Source organism: Cinclus cinclus, chromosome 3 (genome assembly GCF_963662255.1).
Source record: "Cinclus cinclus chromosome 3, bCinCin1.1, whole genome shotgun sequence".
Lineage (NCBI taxonomy): Eukaryota > Metazoa > Chordata > Aves > Passeriformes > Cinclidae > Cinclus > Cinclus cinclus.
The window spans coordinates 24785309-24804861 of record NC_085048.1 but is presented as its reverse complement, the minus strand read 5'-3'; the positions used below and the strand labels follow the sequence as shown (position 1 = coordinate 24804861).

General features: G+C 40.6%; 1 protein-coding gene across 1 annotated transcript in view; it reads right to left on the bottom strand.

Annotated features, from left to right (window-relative positions):
* Nucleotides 1-16493, bottom strand: part of ZNF451 (zinc finger protein 451) — a 34102-nt gene extending 17609 nt beyond the window's left edge. The window contains exons 1-9 of the mRNA XM_062488559.1: nt 16413-16493; nt 11000-11083; nt 9744-9869; nt 8306-8417; nt 7576-7726; nt 6107-6233; nt 4623-4776; nt 2564-2711; nt 407-2052 (exon numbers count right to left, since the gene is read on the bottom strand). Coding sequence (XP_062344543.1) covers nt 407-2052; nt 2564-2711; nt 4623-4776; nt 6107-6233; nt 7576-7726; nt 8306-8417; nt 9744-9869; nt 11000-11083; nt 16413-16493 — 2629 coding nt within the window. The remainder of the gene's footprint in view (nt 1-406; nt 2053-2563; nt 2712-4622; nt 4777-6106; nt 6234-7575; nt 7727-8305; nt 8418-9743; nt 9870-10999; nt 11084-16412) is intronic.
* Between the last annotated feature and the right edge of the window lie 3060 nt (nt 16494-19553).

Genomic DNA, 19553 nt, shown 5'->3' with positions numbered 1-19553 from the left:
ACATATAAAGAAGGCAAGTTTCTTTTGAATGTGCATGATAAGATCATTTGCACTTCTAGGCATTAGATCCCTAATTGGCGTATCCTTGATGGTCATCTTCCTTTTAACACCAAATTATGCTCCAAACTGATTTGAAAATCAAACGTTTCAGTCTCTCTGCCTTTTTGTTTTTTTTTTTTTTTTTTTCCAAAACTTCATACATATGGCATATAACAAAAAAATTGCAGAATCTGAGTTTTGGAAATTCAAGTACTGAGAATTCAGTATTTGAGAAACAACAAGTACTAAGTTCTGAGCTCATTTACAGACTGGATGTAACCCAATGGTATGTGACATGTACCGACAATGAAACAGCGTGTTAAGGACAGCAATACTTTACTAATGTCAAAAAAAATTTTCTACATACTTTCACTAAGCCCGTCTTCTAAGTCTTCATTTTTTATTTTCTTTCCTTCTGCTGGGTCCTGCAGAGGAGAAAACTGTGGTCTGTCCTGAGTTTTGGATGGAGATGCTTGAAATTGTTGCCTGAGAGGTCTTCTGACCACACAAGCCCCACTTGCTGAAAACTTGAATACTGTGTCTTCTGATTCTGATGCAAGGCTTGATATATCAGGTTTCTGCAAGAAGCAGTGTTTCATGTGATAGTGCTGATGCGCACTTTGAAGATCATCAAAGTTTTTGCTGCAGGCAGCACATCTAACAACATACATCTCTCCCGTAGACTTTACTGACGGGTGACTCTCGAGATGACTGTTCAAATCAGCAATATTCTGTGCTGTTGCAGAACATAAGCAGCATCGAAACCATAAGTTTCCTTTCTGCAGCATGGCTTTCTGACAATTCTCATAATCATTCCTCCTGTTTATTTTGGAGACGTAAGTTGTCCGGCAACCACAGTTTAAATGGTCTCCTTGTTCGACTGGGAGGAAGTCCTCATCTTTTTTTATGGATAGTTCCATCTGCTCAGGCACAAATGTATAGTCCATGCTATGAAGCTCCTTGTAATGGATTAGAAACTCCTCCTCTGTGTTGAAGAAGAGATTACCACAAAGGCCACAGAAGTATTGCATCTGCATCTCCTGATCATGATGCTCTTGGAAGTGCCGCTGCAGTGTTCCTACTTTCCGAAAATGATTTCTACATAAGCCACACGAGTACCTGTGAAATGCATGGCTTTCTAAGGACATGCAATGTTGTTTAACACTCTCTTCAGACTCAAACATCTCCTCACAAATGCAGCACTGCCATTTTCCCACAACAGGACCACTTTCAGGGGAGAGCTCCATAGGGCTGGAAATGCAGTCTTTATCTCCACCTGCAGAAATGCTCACTGCATCGGAAGCAGATGGCATAGGTTCATCTTCTACAGCTTCTTGCTCATAGTAGTAACTATGTCCACCATGAAATTCAGTTATGTGTCCCATAATATCCTCTTCTCTAAGATCTACAGAGCATGCTCTGCACCAGAGAAGAAAATTAGTCAAGTGTGCTCCTCCATGGAATCGACTCATATGCAGGCGGATAATGCTTGAATTTTCAGCCAGCTTTCCACACACAGCACACTTGTGACAGATCCTATTTGATGATAAAATGTGCTTTTCTACTGACTCTTCTGTAAAAAACTTTTGAAGGCATTCACAAAACCAGGCTTTTACTTTGCAAGCACTACCCTGACTTTGGTTTGCAACTTTATCTTCACTTTTATCTTTTAAATTACTCTTCTGTTTTGAAGGCGTAGACCCCATTTCACTGGAGGACTCATCCGGACTCCGATGTCTTTTAAGCAGTGGTCTTGACCGTTCCATGATGTAGCACAAATGAGACTGATTTTTATGTTTTCCATTGACATGGCAGAACATCAAGATGGACTCCTCCAGTGTAGTAAAAATTCTAATGTTATGCTGAGTGGTTTGTTTGTGTTGGGTCATCTGATACTTATCAGCAAACAGTTCATCACAGTTCCCACAGTGACCTTTAATTTTAAATATCTCTGCAACTTGGGAGATGCTTTTCTTTGACACTGCCACAGGCCCAGAATTATAACAACGTGTTCTAGAATGGATTAAAAACATAAAGAGGTTATATCAAAACCTGAAACATTTTTAAACTTTCAGATGTACTCGATATACAGCAGTAAGTGCATGGAAATAGTGTCCTCTATGTACTTTAACCCACCTACTAGCTTGGCAACAAAACCATGCAATGCATATTTAGTCTCTGAACTTTTAATTAGGCACTAATTTCCAAAGCTAGCATGTAGATGGATGCTAATGTTTTTGACTGTACATTTTCAAAATCAAACACTGTCAAATTAGAAATAGTGGAACAGAGAATAACTTTTGTTGTTCTGTTACAGAAAGTAAAAGAAGGATCCTGATATTGATCAGCTTTCTGCAGTGTTGGGTTAAGTGAAGGGGGCAGGCTTTTGATTGTTTATTCGGGAAGTCAACATTCAGATGGTCCTAGCTGCCCTGAAATCCACTAGTACCACTAAAAGCACATTTGCATACCTGCCATTGATCTATGGATGTTCACATTATAAAGACATCCACCTTTCACAAACCTGAAATGAGCTGTTAATTCCATATGTGAGCGCAGTATCTTGAAGCAGGACATACACTTCACTTGGAAGGAGACCTCTTTGCACAGAGATATCAAGAGGTTCTTTGCAAAGGATGGAAAAGGTAGCGGAGAGCCAGACTTCACTGCATCTATAAAACAGAACAGCAGAAAATTAGAGTTTTTCCATAGAATTTCAGCTCTCTCTGACGACATAATTACTATTGTAATTTGCCACAGGTTTAAGGAAGCAAGTTAACAAAAGTCAGCTGAGCTACAGTAACTGTGCAATGGAAGCTGTAACTAAATCCTGAATTTTTTAAACTTCTGTAACTATTTTATATTTGAATCTGTTTGCATCTTGCTTTTTCATACTTGGTGACTGACTTTACTTCCCTTTTCCTCCTTCTACAATACCTAGGTCAGTATCTCTCTTAGGAAGGTTCTTACCTTCTTCTCCTCCACCTATTATCAACTACCTACTTTTACTACATAAAATTTTGTTTTAAGTCATATTTATTTTAAAAAAACAATGCAATTTATTTAACAAGTTCCAACATACTCTGACCATCTCTTTCTCATCCTTAATATTAATTCTTAAATTTTTAGATGCAGCACTTTCTGTTGTTCTGAGTATATACTCTACAGATAACTTCCAGTACCAGCAGAGTAAGAAAATTCTATTGAAAAGAGAATGGAAAATGGTTTAAGGTTGTATATTGTTCGTGTTCTGCACCTTAGCAGGCAAATTCTCTTTAATTTTTCTGTTTTAGTAAGATGCGATGATCAGCAGGCAGTAATTTGAGGTTATGCCTTTCAGCTAACTTCACTGGTAGATCTCAGACCATGATGATAATTATTAATTATGAAGCCTTACTAATGCAACACAAGAAAAGGAGTACTCAATTTTTTCTTCTGAGTTAAGCACCTTCCATCTCACAAGAAGAAAACACTAACTTGTGCTTTTAATCTTTTCAAAGCAATAGCTCACCAGTAATCTTTTTTGAAACCTATGACCTAAATTTAAAAGCATCTGCAGTCATCACATTCAGAAATAATAACCTATTTGAGAAAAGAAGTACATTAGAGTGACATTGCATAGTATTGCCTAAGTATAGCCACGCAACTGATTGTCACTTCACTACATGAAGGCAGCAGTACTGACTCCACCTGCAGGGGATTCCTTCAAAGCCTGCCTTTTCTGTACATTTCCTGCAGCCACTCTAGGGGAGGGCAGAAGATGAAGATACACTTATGAAGATGAGAAATAACTGCATGAATCCTTTTGGCCATGTAGCCTTGTCCAAAGAGTTACAATGTCTAAAATATGGCCGCTTAGCAGTCTAGCTAGCATTGAAGTAAATGCTTTAATGCCTGTTGCTTAAGTCAAAAATAAAAAGTTAGTACAGCTATGTTAGTCATTAACCACCCTCTTTGCAACACCTTGATCAGACAGATCTTTCCTCTGGACTTTATTAAGCATGGTTCAGGATGTTGCCAGCTCATAACATAACCAGTATGTCAGTCTTCAGCAGCCATGTAGTGTGTGCAAGACATCAGACTGGCAGCAATGCTCCAGCTAAGCACTCTAAATTTGCAATTCTATGGAGAAGGTATTTTCACAAGTCTTTGCCACCAGGACAAGAAAAATAGCCTCCAAGCACTCCTCCAAGCATAGACTGTAGAGTAAGGGGAAGGAACTCAGCAGCCACTCTGACTGGAATTGAAAAAGAAATTTATGTGTTTTGCTCTGAGTCTCTATGAACATGCCAAATATAAAAATATTCAGCAAAGTAGTTGCATGGAGTCACTGAAGGATGTGAAGCTTATATGAAAGATTCAACAGTATCTCATTACAGCAAGTCTGGTAGAGGAATCATTTCTACACAAAAATATGAATTTCAAAGCATCACATTTAAGATCTTAAAAGAAAAATAAGAATTATTAATAACAAACTTTAAAACCTTAAGCTTTTTTATGCAGCAGAAAAATATAAGTCACTTCCTATCTTAAGGATGAATTTTCAAAAAATATTATAAGCAGCACACTTAGTAGCAACGTACCACTTGGCTCAGAAACCTGGAGGACATGGTTCTCTTTCGACATATGCTGCAAACACTCATCTCTTTTGGCAAAAAGGAGGAAGCAGTTTGGGCATGCAAAACACTGAATAGGCTGTGGAGGAATACCTTTTTTATGCCCATCATTTTCCTTTAGCTGGAAGAGAAAATTATCTATTTAGGAAAAAAATTAAGTCAAGAAACCAGGCCCAGTTCTCGCGTCCTCCCACTTCTCTCTCATTTCTGTGGTAATATTTTCACTTTTAGATTTTCAGCTACCACATCTGTATTTATATACAGTCTACCCCTCCGCATTTCAGCTCACAAGACACAAGGAACTGGCCAAAGTACCACTGTCAAACCCAGCTACGCATCCACCCTTGCTACACCCAACTTCTCCATCTTGCACCACTGGGAGCAAGCACCTTCCCAAGGACTATGGGCTCCAGCAATTCTTAGACATTCCCTTTACCCAGGCTCTCAGGAAAAGCTCCATCTGTCAATAAAGCAGCTGTTATACCTCACGTCAGTTCTTCCCTAATCTTGCTAACCTGTAACTCCCCAAAAATGCTGCTCCTCAGAGTAGCCCAAAAGGTCTGTAACTTTTGTAGAAGTGAACTTCTACCCACTCTGCCTTCTATGTCAACTTCAGAGCTCTGCCTTCAGGGCAAAAATCCTTCAGTTCTGCTTGATATTTTTGCTTGCTTCTTCCTACAGCACTCAAAGAATATGCTCAGAGCTTTGACTAGGATTATCTCCCCATCCTTACACATCAAAGTAATCCCATCTCGCTGTCTGCAAGAAACACTCACTGCCCTTCCCCCACCTTGGCTGCTACATCTGCTAATGTCCCTGGACACATCAGAGGCACACAACTTTGAAGCAACGGAAAAAATCTAGGGCCACACTATAATGCAATCTTTCAGCTTGTCAGGTATGACAACATATCAAGAATTATTACTACAAGCAACATTTAGTCTGATTTTCAGAAATTCTAAAACTTCCCCAAATTTAATGCAGCTTCTGGAGACTAGGTGAGAATATTTGTTATAGTACTACCCAGTTTTGAAAACGCTATCCATTATTCAATTCAACACCAGACTACCTAAATAAAACCCCCATCTCCTTTCTGCTGCCTTTCTTTGCTGTCACTTATTTCACCCTAACTTCCTGCCTTTACATTTCATAGTTTTGGAAATGCATAAAAAGAGAGAATACCTATCAACAACACCAATAGATGGATAAGAGGTTCAAGACAAAACTATGGTCCTCTTGAAAGCTTACCAAAAAGTACAACCTAATGGTCACATCTAAAGGGAATTCTGTCAGGCTACACCAGGTGTTTAAAACAGAGAAGAATCAGCGAAAACTATCTTGAAGAGTAGAAGAGAAGAGACAGAAAGAGGGTTAAAGAAAAAACAAAACAAAAACCCACCAAAAATCAATGCATAATTTTAAGTCTTAAACCCTCTACTATATTCTCTTGCCTTAGATAAAAGATGATCACTGTACTGCTGAGAGGTTGAAAATCTTGCGCAGCATATCACACAAGCAACAGCATTATGTGGGGGTCCATGTAATGTGACTGTTGGGTCACAAGGAGAATGATCAAACCTGGAGAAGAAGAAATAATTATCAAACTAGTCCCCTGCAAAGAGTCAAATAGCTTTTATTTAATGGGAAAAAATCTGTCCTTTGAAGCTAACAGACAAAAATGCCCTATCTAACCAACCTAAACTATAAAAATTCCTTACTTCCCCATCATGAAATGTATCAGTTGAAGTGTCCTGTACAGAGATGATTCTCCCTGCAACTTACCTGTTAAAATGGCCACTCTGGCGAGAAATCAAACTGCTTTTACGAGAACTTACAAAGCACCAATTTCCTACACAGACATTTTTATAATTTATTTATTTTTACCTCCCTGTACTAGTTCTGGTTGGAATGGAGTTAATTTTTTGTAGCAGCTTGTATGGTTGTTGTGTTTTGGATTTATGAACAACAGTGCTGATAGCACAGAGAAGTTCTAGTTATTGCCGAGTAATGCTTGCACAGTGTCAAGGTCTTCTCTGTTTTTTCAGACTGTCCCACCAGCAAGGTGTTGGGAGACACAGCTGGGACAGCTGACCTCAAATGGCCAAACAGATATCCCACAACATAAGACATTGTGCTCAGCAATAAAAGTCGGGTAGAGGAGGAAGGGGAGATAGGGGGGAAGAAAAATGCCATCACTCCAAGTGACCATCACTTGTGATAGAGCTCTGCTTCTCAATTCCTTATTTAGCTGTGCATTAGCATGCAGCTTTTGCTTTACTGATTAAACGGGTTTTACCTCAGCCCAGAGTTTTCTCACATTTACCCTACATCCCACTAGGTGAGTCAACAGCTGTGTGGGGCTGAGCTGCTATGGGGATTAACCCATGACACCCTCCTCAACTTCTCACCATCTTGCCTATGGACACAGTCACCAGTTAAAAGGCTGTGCCTGCTGGAACTGAACACACTGAGTACTGAGTAGCAAGATCAGTTATGAACACACAGCCTATAGCTTTTGCTCCTTTTTCTCTGCATTGGGGGCTTTTCATCTTACCAACAACTTGCATAAATCAGCCTTTTGGTTTATTTCAAGTTTGGATGAAGCTACAACTAAACTGGAGTACACAAATCTTACTCCTCAAAAAAACTCAGATATTTAAAAAATGGTCAACATGAGGAAGACATGAATTCTGAATAAAAAAAAGCACATGCATCAAGTTAATAAAAAAGAAAGAAACCAACAAAAAAACCCCCCACAAAGCTCATTTATATAAATGTTAAGATTTAAATTGGCTCTCAAAATGGGGCTTTGTCAGTACAGCCAGTTTAAAGCAGACTTCATGCTGATGTCCTAAGTTAGAGCATATTCTTTTATTTTTTATTATTACTTTGCAAGAGTTCAGTGCAAGGATCTCCTTACCTTTGAAGGTGACCCAGAAGAAGATGTACATTATCAAACCGTCTGTTGCAATGCATCACAGGACAATATTTGGGAGTGCTACTGACTTGAGTCTGACCCATACTCTTATTAACACTCCTTCTTCCACCCTTAACAGAGCCTGGTTTCAGACCTGTGTTCCAAAACAAAGTACTTAACCAGAAGCTGAATTTCTTAATCAGAGGCTTAAGAAAACAAGTAATACACAAACCCTAAAACATTCCAGAATCAAATTGTAGTGATTCTCAGAAGTGAACTAACAATCCACTCACTGTCCTTCAATCCTACTACAGTAAGTCTGCTCTTTCACTGTCTCTTCAATTCCCAGCAGTGTAACTTTTCAAACAGTTTGACACCCTTCCTCCAGGTAGTATTTTAAATCCATTAAACATTGTGAAGTCACATTTACTTACACTTTCCCAAGAAGCAGTTCAACAGTAATATTTTTTTCTTCCTAGTAACTTTGTTTATAAAAATAATTAATATTGCCTTAGTGGCTTTTAGAAGTTTTCTAAGTAGCAAAGCATTGCAAGAATTGCTTTCATGGAAATAAATGTTTAGGAACTTTTCAAATTATATGCTTTAGCAGCATTATATATTGTAGGATTTGGTTATGCACAAGGCACCTGAAAGCTTAACACAATTTTCACACGTTCTACTTTGCAACACAAGACTTAGAAACCATCACTCAGACTTAGTTTTCTATTCTTACCTGGCATTTTTAACCACTGATCCACACATAACCTTGCTGCTTCTGTATCACTGTGTTCCCGAATAAATTCTAATTCTTGCAACCCATGAGCATATTGGGAATCAACTTTCTCCTAAGGGAAAAAACATACCAGACAATGTTGTGATCATTGTGATTTTAACAAAAGTAAGAAAAAGAGAAAAGATTAAGTATGTATCTCAAAACTTATATATGGGTTCCTAAAAAAAAACACCCACAAAAACCTAAGTGAGGGAAAAAAAAAAAACTTACAAACTCAACTGACTTCTGTTTAATACAATAAAAATGGAACATAATAGAAAAAAAAAAAGAAAAAGGTGTTTTCACTTTGAAGACTAAATTTAAGTCTGCAGTTTGCATTACCTGATGAAGAGCAAAGACCCAGGCAAGAGGAAAATATTTATCTTTAACAAGAGGATCTTTTAGCCTTCATTAGCCTTCATCTTTTAGCCTTCATTTTAGCCTTCAAGCTGCTTCAAAAGCTACACAGTTATCTCTAACTCCACTTTACAGCTGAAAAACTGTATGTGGAGACATAAACAGGTGGCCAAATTCAAAGTAGAAGAGAGAGAAGGGGGATGTAGGCCTCCAGACTCCAAGGCTACCTTGGACTATATCTAATCTAGCCTTTTACTCTGTTGTACTACAGTTGCATAGCCCACCATAGACCATAACAAGATATTAATAGACCAGAATTATGTGATTTTAAAGGCCATGAACACTGTTGAGAAAACCACGCTGGGAAGTCAGCACATTTGCCAACTCTGGATTTACATTTGTCCCTGTTCAATTCCATTAAGTTCTTGCAATTCATTCTTTGAAGATGTCCAGCTCCCACTGAGCAGTCCTACCACTAAACCCACAGACTGTACCTCCCAGTTTGCAATAAAAGTAAAAAGTACATTCTTTGCAAATGGCTGCAAAGTGCAACTAATAGGATTTAACTTTAAAATTATGCCTTAAACACTGAAAATTTTATCCCATTATGAAATACTATCTGATACAGATTTAATGTGGCAAACAGCTTCCCAAAAATCTCAGACAAAAGCAGGTAAATAACAAGGCTTGCTGCATGGTGGTTTGTGGTAACTGTTATTTTTCAATTAATTGAAACATTAGAATACCAGAATAATTGATACTAAGGTTCCTCTGCTACATACACAAACAAGAAAACAAGTTTTAGTCACTGGTTTTCATTAATTTAATTATTCCCTCCTTAGGTACTGCAATAAGACTAGAAAATGATCAGTTAAAAGCCACTAAAAGACAATGTCCATGTTGAATTTCATGCAACACCCCAGAAAGAGAATTCCAGGTATGCCTCACCAATTTTTTTATTTACTTAGTAGTGTAAACAAAGACACTTGTGACTACAAGGCCTTTATTATTCATTTCTTCCAAAATAAAACACATACAATACCTTAAAGGCTTTGTTTTTCTCTTCTTTTTGCTGTTTCTCTACTTCAACATGGCGAGCCAGACGATCCAGGGTTGATGCAACTCGTTCCTTCTGATAGTCAATGTGATCCTTACGCCCAGTATTTCTCTACAATTGGGAAGTCAAACTCTTATTTGGTGATGGTTATGTAACAGACACTAATATAGTAAAAAGTAATGCCCAAGCATGATCACATAGTTCAGGAAAGATACTCTTTTCCTAAGTTCCATGAGCTACTGTGTACCTTTTTCTTCCATTTTAACAGCATCTGTAACTTCTGTTCAAAAACACAGGAAAACAACCATTAGCCTCACCTTGCAGTGGAGGAACAAGCACAATTGTGCTCAGTGTAGTGAAGAATTAATTAAGTTCTTCGAAATAAACAAAATCCCTCCTGACTTCAAAGCCAACATGCAGCCCATCTAAAAAAAACCTGAAAACTGCTATTATTCTTGCTCTAACACTGCCCATTATCTTCAAAAAGGCAGATCATGAGCTTTTTCTAGTCTAAGGAATAGGCCATACACTGTAGTTTCCCCTTCTTGCAGTCAGCTCTAGTAATCATCCCTGGAATGTCAGCCTGTGCATGTACAGAAGATCCACCTTTCTTTAAGAATCAGGTTTATTACAAACATCCTCTGCTGCAACACAGGAAAACAAAAGTCAAAAGATAGTCACTGCTGCCAAAACCAAATGCAGTAGAGTCCATCACTGTCCCTTTCACAGGCCTTGCAGAGCAGGCAGAATAAGGTTGGGGGATGGATAAACTGATGAGCCTGCTTCTGACTTATATATTCTTAGAATGGATTATGAAGGATTAGGCTGAGCTAAAATCAGACTGTCACTGCAATTAGGTCAACCCATACATTGCTTCCAAAAAGTTATTTTAGAAAGAAAGGGCCTTGTAGTATACCAGGTATGTTTTCAGGCTAGAAATTGGACATCCCAGATTCTGAGGCTGCATGTAAAGTGACACTTCCCCACACTTGTTAAGATGACTGAAAGACAAAAGTTCCAAGTCCTTTCAAGGTGGAAAAAATGGCTCTGGAAAAAAATGAACTATTCTTGCTGCTATTCTTGCTTTTCACTCAACAGCAAGTAGAACAATCCAAATAATTCAATACTGGTTATTTATTACTCGTTGAAATACAACTAACAAGGCTTGTGTGAAGAATAATGGCTAGGAAAAAATACAGAAGACCAATTATTTTATTCAACCAACATTACAACATACTCACATGAAAATAAGAACTGCTGTTAGGCTCTTCATCCTCACTGCTGACAAGATCAATGCATTCAAGGACAGGCCTTAAAGGTCCTTCCTGGAAAAGCGTTTAAAATGCACACACAAAAGCATTAAGTATCTCTTTCTCAGAGATAAAATGTACCATCTCTGGTATATATCGTCAGTTCCTTCAAGATATTAACAAACAACTGCATAGGGCAGGCTAGGAACACCTACTGCCTCATGATGAATAGCAGAGAGAAAAGCAGCATGGAATCCTCTCTGCTGCTCTTAATGCATCTCATTCTTAACATTCTTCCACCTTTCAAGGCAGTAAAGCTGTTCAGCTGGCCAGGCGTGAATAGTCCTCTGTCTCACAGGGGACAAGAGGAATGAAATTGGACAGATGACAAAAGCTTCTATGAATCAAGCTGCCAGCCTCCAAATACCCCCAAAGAGTAACTCTTTATGATTAAATAAAAATAACATAGTTTTCTAAATGAAATATTTAAAAAAAAAAATCCACAGAAACAGATTTGCTTCTGTACAAACCAAGAGGCTCTGCAACTCTTAAGAAATTAAACCTTTATTAAACAGGTTTTAGCAAGTAAGAGCTCCAAGACACATTCCGACCACCTGACTGTCCAATCAGTTCAATAAAGTGTTTTGAAATGCTCAGCTCTGATCATAACAACTTCTTCAAGGGCAGAGACTTTTATTATTTGTGTTTACTTTCAGAGCTCAACAACTAATCAAAACTTACAAAATTGACAGCTGAAATACAGAGTAATTTGCTTTCAAGCCTAGAATTCCAAGTGATTAAATAAATTTAACACAAGTAATATTACACTTGTTTAAATGTTTTCTGCACACATAAATGCTCTTTTTCCTTTCAAAATCTGTGCCTTTTTCCATGCAATTTTTGTGTACTGTTTACCTCCACACAAGCCCCAAACTTAAAGTTATGGGAGTTTTATTCACTTTATTTTCCAGATGGTTCAACTACATAGTAATGCAAAGATAGTGCCAACCCTGAGGATTCCATCACTATAAGAGAGTTAAGAAGCTGAAGATCAGAGAGCTTCATCCTACCTGTTGCTACTTCCCACTGGATGAGTGGGGGTGTGAATACTTGGCACAGAGAGTCTGAGATTTCAAAAAAACAACCTGGACAAGCTCTCTGAACAGCTGAAAGCTGGGGCCCCTCTGACTATACTGGCATACTTGGCACCCAGAAAGACATGAAACTATTCAGATGTACTAGCACAAAGATAGGCTCACTCTTCATATCTTATATTTCAAAGATCCTCCACATTCAAAGAAAAAAAAGGGAAAAAAACCAAAACAAAACGAAAAAAAATCACCAACAACAAAACAAACCCCCAACACGATCCGCTTCTAAATTACTTCCCTAAATCTTTAAAAGCCGTTCTTCTCACAAACCAACAGCCATGCCACTGAGCAACAAACAAAAATCACCACTACTTCCGTGAGAAGAATTTCTAGGTTTTTAATTCTCCAGACAGCTGTGGCATCTCTGCTGTTATTCACAGCTTTGCCTGGAAGCATCAAAGGAACTGTATTTTCACTATGCTATGCAAAATACCAATTAGCTGTTAATACAACCACATTTTATTTAACTGGTGACTGGCTGAAGATGAAGCCTCATATTCATCTCCAAGGAGAGTTTCTTCTCAAGGAGTTCTGCGAAGCTCATTTTTATTCCTGAGGTTTTCTCTGAAAGCCCTAAATAGTGGTCTCTCTTTCATGCTCTTCCTCATTTCACTCTATCTTTGGGTGATCTGGCCTAGCTAACAGACACCTTGTCCACTGACACACCATGCAAGGTGTTTTGTTTGTTGGTTTAGCTTTATGTGCATTCAGACCAAATGCCCAGTTTACTTAAACAGCACAATTAAACTTCTGCATAATTATACACACTCTAGCATACAGAAAACACAAATCTAGCTTTCATGTATGTGACCACAAACTTATCCTTGACAAATAATTATGTGAGCATAACTGTGTATACATATGTAAACATACTTACTACCACAGAACAAGTTCACATTAAAATAAATTTTTAAAAATTGACACAAGTTTTATTATTTGTACTCTAAATCTTTGTCCCAGCAGACTTCCAACTTTTAAGACTAAGAATTGACCAACATGGCGAAACAATGTGCACTTAAAAAGTTTTGACACTATAACCTAGCAAATGCAAAAATTCAAGTCCCTGGCTGGCTTGGGATGGGTGCAGAAATAAGAGCTGCTTCCTAACACCACTACCATTTTATTCAGTTCCTACTGTGATGCAACTAAAACCCAGAGAGACAAATACTTCATTCTGAATGTCTAATATTTAACACCACAGAGGTAAAGGAAGCAAAACCTTTAATTAGTAGCTACTACGTTTTAATGCATTACTTGATTTGGTATATTAACTAACTCTCCTCTAAATCTGATGCTTTTGGTGCCAACTGTCAACTGCCAATTATCTATCCATTTGTTCACAGGGCATGACAATTGTGAATTTCTTCACTCTTGCCTCATCCTTCCCAAGTAAGCAAAATGGAGGCAAGACCATCCTATGTTAAGAACACAGGAGTAACAGCCTGCACTGTAGATTAAATCATATTTCTCTGGTGGCATGGAAAACTTAAACTGTAATAATTTTAAATGGACAAAATATGTTTTAATGAAGAATTAAAAGGTGGAAAAATATGGAAGAATAGTTTTAAGTTTCTTGAATGAGGGTGAATTGGACTACAAAAGCTGAAAATCTCTAGCAGCAGCAGATTGACAAAAAGTCCTTATTTGATGGAGAAAAAACATAGTCCTACAATATGCATTCAAACACCCTAGGTACAGGTGAATTAAGTAGAAAACCCAAAATCACTAAGAAAAACTGATCAAAGAAAAAAAAAAACACACTGAAGCCACATCTGACTGTTAAGGAAACAAAAAATAAAAGAGAAAAAGGAAGAAAAACACAGATCATATGGCCTACAGTAACATGTTATTTATCAAAATGAGCACAGGTTGGGATACCCCAGTAGCTTCTCTAATTCGATTTTTACAGTACCATCTTGTGCACTGAGTCTTTAGGACATGCAGGAAGGAGGCATCCATCCATAACATTAACGAAGACTGTAAGTTTCCAGTCATACACATTATTATATGGAGATGATGATCTAAAGCTAGCCAAGCAGTCTAGAAATCCTTTTGCAAAGTCCAAAGTCACCTTCACTCAGAGCAGTAAATGAGATCTGAAGCCAGACTGCTGATATTAGGTGATGGCCAGGGTCACACACCTTTCCCCTCATATTCATCAATTACAATAGCAAGCTCCTCCAGGATCTAAATCCTGCACAGAATTTGAGCAGAATCATCTTCCTATATATAGCAGCCTCTCTTGGAATCAGTAGTCACTGAAACCACAAAGGATCCCTATTATCCACAGGGAAAGCAAAGGGGAAAAAAATAAAAGGTAGTCAGAAGTGTTGATTTTAGTTCTTTTGTTTCAGTTTTCTTTCAGTTACTGCTCTTGGTGCTCCATCAGCCCTTCAATCCTTACACTTTCCAAGCTATACTAGTTTCCTTGTTCATTGCCCAGTTTGAAGAAAATGAAGTTTATTCAGTCATAATCTCAGAATCACAGAATGGTATGGGTTGGAAAGACCATCTCATCCCAACCCCCTTGCCAAGGAAGGGCAGGGATATCTTCCACTAGACCAGGCTGCTCAAAGCTCCCTCAACCCTGACCTTGAACACTCCCAGGAGTGGGGGGCATCAACAACTTACCTGGAGAACCTGTTCCAGTGCCTCACCACCCTCACAGAAAATAATTTCTTCCTAATATCTAATCTAAACACACTCTTAGTCTGAAGCCATTCCTCCTTGACCTCTCACTATATGCTCTTGTTAAAAGCCCCTCTCCATCTTCTCTGTGGGCTCCCTCCAGGTGCTGGAAGGCTGCAATCAGGTCACCCTGAAGCCTTCTCTTTTCCAGGCTGTACAATCCAAATTCTCTTAGTCTTTCCTCACAGGAGAGGTGCTCCATCCCTCTAATCATCTTGGTGCCCGTCCTCTGTACTCACTCCAACAGCTCCGTGTCCTTCCTGTGCTGTGGACCCCAGAGCTGGATACAGCACTGCAGGTAGGGTCTCACCAGAGCAGAGCAGAGCAGAGGGGCAGGATCCCCATCCTGGCCCTGGTCCCACACTGCTTTTGGTGCAGCCCAGGACACACTGGAACTTCTGGGCTGCAAACACACTTTGCCAGCTCATTCACCAAAAATCCCAAGTCCTTCTCTGCAGATGCACATGAATACTTGTGTGTATATAATGAACTTTGAACCCAATCAATTTTGCCCAAATCAACCAAAATATTAAGATGTCTCAGAGATAACCAACTACTCATTATTTTTGCAAAAAAGACCTGTCCTCCTTACTAGAGAACCTGCAGAAAAAGTCTGTATGTTAAACTTCTACTGTAATCAAACACCATACAAAATGGAGGGGGGGGGCGGAAATCTAGTAATTATTCAGTATACTGTTCAAAAATGAGACACATCCAAAAAAAAAGCCACTAAAAATAATGGCATCATGGAATCACTTGACCTCAGTAACATAACCTTTTCCTTAAAGAAAAACATCTTTAGATGTGTAGATGTGGCTCCCAGGGACATGGTTTAGTACTGGGTTAATAGCTGGATTCAATGATGTTAATGGTCTTCCAACCTAAACAATTCTATGATTCTATGTAATCCTGCCATCCAGCACCACTTTGCTGATGACAGACTGAGCCCAGAACACAGACAGCATTAAAAACATTCCGCTTCTCTTGGACATCCAACAGATACAAGGGTCTTAAAGTTACCTTAACATAAAGCATGCCAGCATTATCCTAGGTGTTGTACAGTAAAGAGTGCCTCACAATTTGAGAGGATTGTTTAAGGCCCTTAATCCATTATTTCCTTCTTCTAAATTGAGTACAGTGACTTCAGCATTGATTTGCAGAATGAGCAGTGATTTATTCAATTAATTTTAGAGGGACTACTCATAAAGCAAAATGTTATGTAATAATGTTACTAGGAAAATTATCTACAGTCCCTTCTCATATACCTCACTAATCACTGTAATACGCCCCTCATCTGCTCGGATACTCAAGACCACATTTTCTCTACAGGACCAAATGACATCATCTTATACCCTTCCAAGAAAAGGCACATAAACCTTTAAGACTGAGTTGTTATCTGCCACAAACACTCACAAATGAAATTTTCTTTATATTCAAGAGTAATGTTTTACATCTAAATATGACAATCATCAAGAGAGTCAAGGAAGACCCCTCTCCTGTTTACTGGACTACTGAAAGTGTATTTTTACAACAAGCAGTGTATTTCCAGTACAAAGTCTACTTACTCCAACAAACTCAATCTCATCTTCACTTTCAGAAGTTGGTGGGTTACTCTTGCGAGGGCTGTCAGAGCTATGAGACTCCATTATCTAAACAGGAACAAAACATGCTATATAATTTCACTTGGTAAGTTTCATTTAACTATACAGCATTTTCCATTTTACACCTTCTTTGGCTTTGCATTCTATCTGTATTCAACAAGTCTCTATCATTCACACTAAATTATCAGTGACACCACAGTAAGTGATAAACGACTCCGACTCCAATCACACTACTGATTTTTCCAAACGTGTAACACGTGGTTTTATCTCCAAAGCATGCCAATACCTACACTCCTCCAGCAGCCATAGCTACAGGGTAGCAGCCAATGGACATGCCTGAGCCTGAAACCCCAGCAAGAGCCGAGACCCGAGCTCCAGCCTAGCGGCGCTCAGCCACCGACGAGCCGAGGCCGGCCCGTAACAGCTGCGGGCGAGCTCGGGCGTTTTTAGCAGCTCCGGCTGCTGTGGCTCCTTCGGGTCGCTCTAGGACCGCGGCAGAGGGCTGAGCTCACTGCTCCAAAACAACGGCGGGAGCTGTGGTGCTGACTCACGTCCCCGTGCCGCAGGAACGGCGCCGCGGCACACGGCTCCGCACGCCGGGCAGGCCCCGCACGCCGGGCAGGCCCCGCACCGGCTCGCCGGGCCCCGCAAGCGCCAACCGCCCGGCCCCGGCTCACCCACCGCCGGGCCCTGCGGCCAGCAACGCCCCGAGCCCGCTGTGTCCACGCTTCCTCTGCGGCCCGGGGGCGGGGAGAGGGCACGGCACTGCTCGCCGGGATCGGGAGGTGATGCCGCTGCAGCCCGCGTTCTCCATGGCAGGTGCCGGCGCTACCGCGGCAGCACCATGGCGCGGCCTCTCGGCCGGCGCTCCGGGCTCTCTCCTTCGTTTGGACTCTCTCCTTCCTCCGGCCTCCCCTCGTCCGCCTTCAGTTGGGCTGCATCGAATTCCGGCTCGAGGGGGGAAATCCGCACGCCGCTTCCGGGGGAGGAGGAAAGGCGGCTGTTGGAGCTGGCAGCCGGGGGGAGGGACGGTGGCAAAATCGGTGCTCCGGGCTGGGCCGGGTCCCTGTGCGTGCTCAGGTGGCCGGTGCTCAGCCGCCTCACACGGTGTTCTGTCCAGCCCAGGCATCTGCAAAGGTCCTTAATGAAGGAGGCGTTGCCGAGGGCAGCGGTGAAGTCCAGATACACAATGGTTGTTGCTTCACTCATCTACCTGGGCAATCAGTTTACCGTGGAAGTTTGTCAGTATGGTCAAGCTTGATTTCCCCTTGGTAAAGCCACACTGACAACTCAGGGATTTTCTTGCCATTGAGAGGCATGGAATAGTTATTGGGATTGGCTGCTTCATTACTTTCCCAGGGATCACGGTGAGGCTGACTGGCCTGTGATTCTTCTGCCTTCCTCCTTCCTGCCCTTCTTGAAGATGGAGGTGGCATTTACTTTCCTTCAGCCTCAGGCACCAGTTCCAGGCACTATGATCCATGAAAGAGACTAGAGAGTGATCTCACCCTGCCAGGACTCTCAGTACATTGGTGCATCCTGTCAGAGCCCATAGACATAGCATGCATATGCCCAGTTTGCTAATATATTCCCTGGCTGGATCCTCTCCCACCAAGGGTATGTCTTCCTTGTCCAGCCTTTTCCCTTGATTTTTTGAACCTGAATTCCTGAAGGCTTGTCTTGGTAGTGAAGACTGAGGCATGTACTGTGTCACTATGCCATCTATCTCATTTAGCAATGGGCCTACATTTTCCTTAGTCTTCCTTTTGTCACCTATGTACCTAGAGAAGCTGTTCTCATTGTCTTTGACATCCCTAGCTAGATCCAATTCCAGTCATGCTTTAGTTTTCCTAACTTCATCACTGTATGCTTGAACAATGTTTCTGTATTACTCTGAGGTAAGCCATCCTTGCTTTCACACTGTGTATGCTTCCTGCTTGTGTTAGAGTTTGACCAGGAATTCCTTGCTCATTTACACAGGCCTTGTGGCATTTTTGCCTAATTTCCTATCCACAGGGATGAGCTGTTCCTGAGCTTGGAGGAAGTGATCCTTAAATATTAACCAGCTTTCTTGGGCCCCTCTTGCCTCCAGGCTATATCCCATGGGGCTTTTCCATGCAGATCTTTGAAAACACCAAAATTAACTCTCCAGGGTGGTAAGCCTGCTTTTTATACTCCACCCTCCCCTCAGAATCTGGAGCTTCACCATCTCATGCTCACTGTGGCCAAGGTTGCCTTGAGCTTTACGTTGCCTACAGTCCCTTCATGGGTACAGGTACAACAAAGCACTGCTCATTATTGGTCCTTGTTGACTCCTTTATGACTTGCAAGAAGTTACCACTGCACTCCAGAAACCTCCTGGGTTGCTTATGTCCTGCTGTATTGTCCCTCCAGCAAATATCTGAATGGTTGAGTCCCACAAACACAAGGCTGCTCCTACCTAGAAAGGGACTGGGAGATTTCTCCATTATGATGTCTCATGGACATTTCTTTGCTTACATGCAAGTGCTGAAAGTGACCTCTCCTAAGCCGCATCTTCTTGATTTTCTGTTCTGTTCCTGCCACATCATCTTATCTTATGCCCTTTGCTTTTTTTCTGTGTCCATCAATCCCTTACAAGACTGCTGGTTACTCTCTCAATTCTTAGTTTAAATGTCTGCTTATGCGGTTAGTGATCCTACTGGTAAAAATAGCTTTGCCCTGCTTAGTGAGGTGGATCTCATCTCTGTCAAGCAGTACGTGATTTGCAAGCAGAGTCCCATGGTCATACAACTCAAATCCTTGTCACCAACACAGGTTCTGCCAAGTATTGACTTGTCCTATCAGTGCCCTCTCACTGCCAGGATTGAGAAAACATCACTCAGACCCCTACGCCCTTGATTCTTGCTGTTTATCTGCTACTGCTCTCCTGCTTCTTCATATAGTTACTTTTTACCACCCAAAGTAAAAGTCAGTATGAATCATCTTTACTCAATGCATTGGCTTTGAGCATCAAGCTGAACAGTGTAAATGTCACCTGTGAGTTGCGTGTCAGAATAAGAGCTGCTTGCACACCTGCAAAGCACTGGTGTGTGCTTACCAAATCCTGTAAACACAGGAGAGAAA